Consider the following 7,610-nt stretch of genomic DNA (forward strand, 5'->3'; position numbering starts at 1 on the left):
AGTTAGCAGATGCGCGGAGACGCGCGAGCGTGGTGGAGCATGTGGGGGAGGTTCGCCATGCCCTGGGATGAGTTCGCCGACGAATTCATACGTCGGTTTGACACTGGGTCACCTCTAGTCGACTGTTTGGCGCAATTCTATGGAGCTCGCCAGCAAGAAGGAGAAGCAGTAGAGCCATTCATCGCCAACAAGCTCCAGCTGTTCCGCCGCATCGCACCAGGAGTGGAACCCACCCAGGCACTGCCTACGATAACGAGCCTAGCGAAGGATGAACTCCAACCCTTCCTGCGTAACTGCCACCCCACAAATGTCTCAGAATTTGTGCGGGATGCCCGGGACACTGAATGGAATTTCCACCGCGCATGTCGGCGCGAACCGCCCCCGGCAGCACGGGGCAGATCCAGTCCCCCGGGAAACCGACTGGTTGTCGCACCACAAACGCCACATCCAACCAGTGGAAGCAGGGCCAGCGAAGAGGCAACCCCACGCTGGAGAGCAGACCGACAGTCGAGAGGCACAGTCAACACCGGACAACCGCCCAGTGTCAGCGAGATTGCCCGCAGGGAGTGTTCCACTGGAACAACGAGTGCCCGAGATGGTCGCGGCAGTCGCCATCGCACCCACCGCCGCCCCCATCGGGGACGCCACCGCAACACCAGCAGCCACACGCCAACCCAATCCTGGCGGGAAACGGCCAGCGGGGGGACCGGAACTAAACGGCCCGCCCCCCACCAACTGGATCTGCACCATGCCCGACAACAGACCCCCCTCCCGACCTTGGGGCAGCTCGGGCACCCACTCGACCGGCTGTTCCGCGTGCCCGTGGAGGTCAACGGACGGCCCGCTGATGCCCTGATCGACACAAGAGCCAGCGCAGTCTTCGTGCGGCCTGACCTCGTACCACCCGGCGCGCTACACCCGGATGATGGCGAGCTGCACCTGGCCACAACCGCCCATGCCGGGCGGATGCTAGGACGCGCGAACGTTGAGGTAAGCCTGCGAGAACTAACGACTAGCGTATCCGCCATTGTTGTGCATGATTTGTGTGAGGAAATAATGTTGGGGCTGCCCTGGCTCGCGCAACATAATGCAGTACTGGAGTTAGCCCCCCCTCGACTAAATGTCGGGACGGTGGAGAGGTACGTAGTGTACGCCATAGGCCAGACCCCCACCTTGGGACACACCATCTTAACCTTGGAGGATATGCATCACAATGTCCCGCCTGCTTACCAGGCAAGAATAAATGCAGTCCTGGCCGAACGACCCGAGGTCCTCGCCGTAGACGGGCCATTGATAAAAAACCACAGTGGCGGAACACCACATTCCCTCCACCACTGACGAGCCTGTGTATGAACCACCCCGTAGCTACGGGTTCTGGGAGCAGCGGGTTATCCGGGGGCAGATTGACGACATGCTCCAGAGCGGGGTCATCGAGCCATCACATAGTCGCTACAATGCGTGCATCCATCATGCTGGCATCCAAGAAGGATGGCACGAGCCGCTTTTGCGTGGACTTCCGGCCGCTGAACGCTGTGACGGTCAGCACCCCTCCCCCTCAAATTAGCGTCGAGGCTGCCGTAGCCAGCCTAGGTAGGGCACGCGTGTTCAGCACCCTGGACCTGAAGTCCGGCTACTGGCAGGTGCCCATAAGATGCGGGGACCGGAAGAAGACGGCCTTCACGGTACCGGACGGGCGGAGGATTCAATTCCGGGCTATGCCCTTTGGATTGAAGTGTGCCCCCGCCACCTTCCAGTCAATGATGACCAGAGTCCTGGAGGGATACATTGGGAGATTCACCCTGGCATACTTAGACGATGTCATCGTCTATTCGGAGAGTTGGGAGGACCACTGCCGGCACCTGGCGCTGGTAATGGAAAGGTTGGCCACCAATCACCTAACTGCCAACCCTGCCAAGTGTCACCTCGGGACGACCGAGGTCGAATTCTTGGGCCACGTGGTGAATGCCGAGGGCAACTGGCCCCAGATCGGCCACTTACGACAGATTGCCATGGCGGAAGTTCCTCGCACCCGGAAGCAACTTCAACGCTTCGTCGGGCTCATCAATTGGCTGCGGAGTTATATCCCTAACTTCTCACAGACCATCGTGCCCCTAACCGATCTGCTGTCACCGCAAATCCACTACCGCTGGGGCGAACCCGCCCAAGCAGCCTTCAACGCTATTCAGGAAGCCTTCACACAGTGCCACACACTGGCCCGCATCGACCCGGACCGACCGCTCGTCTTGCAGACGGACACGAGCGCTCTGGGTACCGGAGCAGTGTTATACCAGGTGGACGGCGCGGGCGACCGGCAGGTGGTCAATTACGCCAGCGCGAAGTTCGGGCACGCCGAGAGGCGGTACCACAGCAACGAGCAGGAGTGCTTGGCGGTCGTGTGGGCCGTGAAGAAATACCGCCCACACCTGGAGGGCAGGCCGTTCACTCTCCGCACCGACAACCGCTGCCTCACCTGGCTCCACACCATGCAGTGGAGGAAGGGGAAGCTGATCCGCTGGGCACTATTCCTACAGTCATTCGACTTCACGGTTGAGCATGTGCCCGGGGCAGAGAACCAGCTCCCCGACCTACTCTCCCGTGATCCAGACGGCGGCCAGGAGGTGTTGGACGACGACGAATGGGATGACATCCTTCCTCCCGCCTGCGCCAGCTCGACTGGCACCGCCGGACACGTGTGCGCTCACATCACGGTCAACGGAGAAGGGGCCGAAGCACCCCCGAATACCGAGGCCGACGTGGAGCGCCATGTGCTCACTACGCAGCACCGGTCCCCAGACGCGGACAGACGACGAGAGCGTGCCAGCGATGACGGTCACCCAACCTGGCGGATCCAGGACGGCAGAGTCATGAACCGACCACCCGGAGTAACTGGGGCCTGGAGGACGTATGTCCCCCCAGAGGCCCGTGAGACAGTGCTCGTGTTCTACCACAATCATGACCTCGCAGGACACCCGGGTACCGATCAAACCAGCCGAGCAGTAGGACAGTACTACCACTGGCCCAGGATGAGCCGGGACGTCCGCAACTATGTCAGGGAGTGCGAGACCTGCCAGCGACGCAAGGCCCACAGGGGGGACGGCGTGCAACAACAGCAGCCCTGGCTGCCGACGACCCCGTTCCAGACAATCGCCTTAGATGTGATGGGGCCCTACCCATGTTCACCGCGGGGTAAACGGTTCCTCGTGGTAGCCACGGACATGTTCACCCGCTGGACCGAGGCCTACCCCTGTGGCAATGTGAGGGCCACCACTATCATTGAAGTCATGACCCGCGAATTCATGGCCAGGTTCGGCTACCCAGAGTCCATTTTGACTGACTACGGCAGCCAGTTTCTGGGGGCCCGATGGAAGGACTGGTGCCAGGAGGCCCACATGGAACACCACACCACACCTGCTTACCACCCACAGTCAAACCCCACCGAGCGCCGCAACCAGGAGTTGAAGGTCCAACTGCGCCTGCGGCTGGGCGATGACCATACTCAGTGGGATCTCCACGTCGCCGATGCCCTATTCTGTGTCCGCCGAAGAGTAAATGCGGCCAGCGGGAGGACCCCGGCCGAGATGGTTCAGGGCCGCAACCTTCCGCTGCCGGGGGAGCTGGCTGTCCATGGAGTGCCGCACCAGGCAGAATGCAGAGGAGATAGCGACCAGCGATGCTCGGACGACCACGAGGCGGTGCGCACGCGACAGGCTCACTACACCCAAGTCATCACCCCCCGGACGACGAGGCCCCCAGCCTCCTTCCAGCCGGTGACCAAGTGTATGCACGAGTTCACCCCCTGTCGGCGGCCCCGCGTAACTATTGCGCCGTACTCGCGCCACTGTGGGGGGGGGCCTACCCAGTGCAACGGTGCCTGGGGGCGACGACCTACATGGTGAATGTAGGGGGCCGCCGCACCCAGAATATCCACTGATACGACCTGCGGCTAGCTGCAGCGCCCGGGGACCCCCCGCCCGACGAACCCGAACACAACGACATCGCGGGCAGCCCAGCCACTGAGCCCGACGTACTCAGTCCCGAGGTAACCCCCGGAGCCGCGGCGTCCAATTAACCTAACCACACCGATGCCGCTAGCCACCCGGCCGCTGGGCACGATGCGCTCAGCCCCAACATGCCACCGCCATGTAGCGAGGGCTCAGGACGCGAGCATTCCTCGCCCCAAGCGGTCTCAACGGCCGATGACGCTACACCACAAAGACAGAGGAGAAACCGGCAAGGGCCACCCAGACTCCGAATCACGGAGGTGACTTCCCCAGAGCTCGGGAACCCCAGTGAAGGGCCGCTGGACGCAGCCCCTATAGTCACAGAACCAGACGAACCCCAGAGTGAGGGCGCGAGCAGGCCCCGACGGAGGGGTCGACGGCCGGAGAGGAGACGCTGGGCCCTGGCACACCTGGCCGACTACGTCCTGGGCATCCTTTTCGCGCCATGCGCCGTAGCACCGCCCACCGGCCCAGCTGCCCCCGCAGCGGCCGAGGCGGCATCCGCCCGCGCCACTGCGCCATGCGCCGCGCCGCCGCCCAATGGCCCAGCTGCCCCCGCAGCGGCCGAGGTGGCGTCCGCCCGCGCCATCGCGCCATGCGCAGCGGCGCCGCCCACCGGCCCAGCTGCCTCCGCAGCGGCCAAAGCGGTGCCAGCCCTCGCCATCGCGCCATTGCACCATGTATTCAGGTGCTGTATTTACCTAAAGTTACCATCTGGCGTCGGGGACTGACAGGGCGGAACCGGGCTTCTCTGGGTTGGGGGGGGGGGGGGCATTTGACGTCGTACCGACGCTACCTTCAGCCGGTTCTCACCCGATCAGTGACCCTCCCGTTCGGAGCGCGCCCCAGCCACATCCGGAACGAGTCAAGTGACGTAACAATTAAAACATAAGATTCTAATTACAAGGATATTTGTCAGTGCCATTAAATGAAATCCAGGATCTCATCAGTGTTAATGCTTGTAAACAACAGTCGTCCATGTGACTATATTTTCAAACAGTTAATTATTAGTGATAGAAATATTAAGCCCTCAGCAAACAGTTTCCAGGTCCAAATTTTAATTAAGTACCTGGAAGGATGTATTATATAAAATTATAACTTTAAGATAAAATAAAGGTGTTGGCGCGTGGCACGGGGGGTTGGGGGGGACGAGTCCTCCCACCCCCGCATGGCGGCCATCTTCGGCAGTCTTCGAACACTCGCGGCCGGGGCGGACATGTGTCCCTTGAGTAGCTTACATTTTAAGTGCACCGATAAGTCTTTATGTTCAGTAAGTAAATATATCACAACCTCGCTTCACTGCTGCTCACGTGTCTTCGGACCATTTTCGGCAGAGCCGGGCCTATCCCGACCGCCTTAACAAGCACCCCGCGCAACCGCCTCATGGGTTAACTCACGGTACTGGCCGCCTCCGGTAACCATACAGACCCGCGAGACAGCTGCAGACATTAGGGTAGTTTTAGTCACGTAATCATGTAGTGCTATGTAGTGATATGTCATAAACGTGTACCAGTGCTGTGTGTCAATCGTGCATAACGGTGCATTATTAAAATAATTCAGTCCAACTCGTGTGTAATTTCAGTGTCACATGTATAGGTATGCAGTCTCCTACACTGCCTAGGGCGCATCTTGTATCCACTCAGTAAGCCAATCACCACCGTAAGCCGATGTACCTAGCGGGGCATGCTGGGGCAGCAAACCCACGAACCTCCTCACGGTCTAGTTCTTCCAAGCTAGCCTGGCACCCACCGGACAACAAATCTAAAGCTACGCCCTTAGCCCGCTAGGCATTACCATAACTATTCCATAGGGACGGGTGGCGGCAACTGACACCCACCGATTGAGTCACGAACTTACTAGCTCCGACTAGCAAGGGCACCAACCACAGTGCCTGCTGATCAAATCGCTCTGCATCACATCGCTCGAGTCCCCTCCCCTATTAAATCTCTTGCATTTCGGGAGTGCTTACAGTGTTAAATCGATTATATAGCTTCCTCTTTAGTGATAAATATGGTTTTTCGCTACCTAATCTACTCCCCCCCTCCCCTGCTTAAATCCTCTTAAAACAGAGCACAGACTAGCAACTATTGCTTCTCACGTACTGCTAACTCCCTACCCAGAGACACCAACCACAGTGCCTGGACAAGGAAGCAACCGATTAGGAAGAAAGAAAGAAAATTTAGCTAATAGTATTAGTTTTAGAGATCTTTGTTGCAGATCGCGGCATTCTAACGCAGCCCTTGAGTAACCTCGGAGCAAACCAACACGACGTTCGGCAAGCCTGCTGCCTCAACTGCCTAAATGGCGCGACATATGCCTTGCGACACACACCCATGTCGCAGGGGCACCAAACCTATCCTACATTCCTTGCTCCCGCCTTCTCCAGTCTGTCGGGCACGTTCTGCGTTTACATTCGGGCTACAGGTTTCCTCCAGTGCGTTCGCTGGTTTACTGTAGCCATCCCACTTTGCAACTTCCCTATGGCTGCCGGGGCGCGAAATGTTTACTTTTATACGAAACGCGTATAGGCTCCGTCCTGGAACGTACTAGGAACCTCCCATAAAATCACTCCCATTTTTGTTAGGAGGGCTCACAAACACTTCGGCTGTGTGAGACTGACTTCAGCGTGGAGGGGCTGTAGAAAAAAAATCTCTATTTTACAGGTTTTAGAAGACAACAGCCTGGGGGCTAGCTACAGCAATACTGGCATAGCCAAACTTTGACCGAGCTATGTCGGAACACAATAGTTCGGTCCTTAAGGCGGCCAGAGGTTTACTAATCTATCTAATTTATTTTACAGTTTCACCAACACGACCACACGATTATATGCCTGCGCGAGTGTCGGCCTGAACTACCTGTTACATGCACTAATATGCTAACTACCCTGGTATGTTATGTGTTCCCAGGGGTTTGTAGGAGCAGCTCGCACAGCTTTACACTACACACCACACCCGAGTTTAACTAGGTCACTTGAAATTACAGCACACCGACAAGTCTCTAATGCACACCAACACGACATTACATCACGCCAGTTAGCCGATCTAACTGGTGGGGAGCTTCACTCCCCCGCCGAATTAGGTACACATAACTTTTCTAGCATTACACAACCTACCAGCACACACACAGGCTCGTGTGCCAAACCTATCCCACAAGACACGCACCCCTGCCATCGATTCAAATGATTCTTCACCAGTGTGGGGTGCACCTGAATTACTATGCACTTAGCGAGTTATAGAAACTTCGGTTTCTGGCCTCGCCCACGGTTACTGCCCCGGATGGCCATATGATAAATCGGCGGCGGCGGCCCCTACTCAATCGCACCTGTGTTTTCGTACCATGTGCATCTCTGCCTGAGGACGGGAGCAGATAGCAGTTCCCGAAACGTCGCTTATTCTGTTTTAGAAAACTATTGTGTTTGTTTCGTCTTTTCGTTTTGTCGTGTTTTTGTCTCGTTTCAACTGTTGTGCTGAATTTTTTTGGGGTTCAATATTTTTGAGCTGTCATCATTTGTGGGTTTTATTTTATTTTTTCGTTATCTTCAGTTTTTGGAAAACACTATTGTGTTTGTTTCGTCAATTCGTTTCGCTGTGTTTTTTGTCTCGTTTCAAC

The 7,610-nt window shown here is 57.3% G+C and overlaps 1 protein-coding gene across 1 annotated transcript; it reads left to right on the forward strand.

Annotated features, from left to right (window-relative positions):
* The first annotated feature begins 1,454 nt into the window (after nucleotides 1–1,454).
* On the forward strand, nucleotides 1,455–4,069 carry LOC134537785 (uncharacterized). The gene is made up of 3 exons (XM_063379003.1): nucleotides 1,455–2,367; nucleotides 2,569–3,840; nucleotides 3,954–4,069. Exons 1-3 carry the CDS (start codon nucleotides 1,455–1,457, stop codon nucleotides 4,067–4,069), a joined length of 2,301 nt encoding a protein of 766 aa, XP_063235073.1.
* The last annotated feature ends 3,541 nt before the right edge of the window (nucleotides 4,070–7,610 follow it).

This window comes from Bacillus rossius, chromosome 1 (genome assembly GCF_032445375.1).
Source record: "Bacillus rossius redtenbacheri isolate Brsri chromosome 1, Brsri_v3, whole genome shotgun sequence".
NCBI classification, from domain to species: domain Eukaryota; kingdom Metazoa; phylum Arthropoda; class Insecta; order Phasmatodea; family Bacillidae; genus Bacillus; species Bacillus rossius.

Excerpts from the sequence above, each read along its gene's own strand:
- LOC134537785 (XM_063379003.1), top strand. The coding sequence starts at position 1,455 with ATGCGTGCATCCATCATGCTGGCATCCAAGAAGGATGGCACGAGCCGC. Across the intron at positions 2,368-2,568 it reads CGCCGAGAGGCGGTACCACA|AGAACCAGCTCCCCGACCTA; the intron begins GCAACGAGCAGG and ends TGCCCGGGGCAG. Across the intron at positions 3,841-3,953 it reads TGCGCCGTACTCGCGCCACT|CGCCCGGGGACCCCCCGCCC; the intron begins GTGGGGGGGGGC and ends GGCTAGCTGCAG.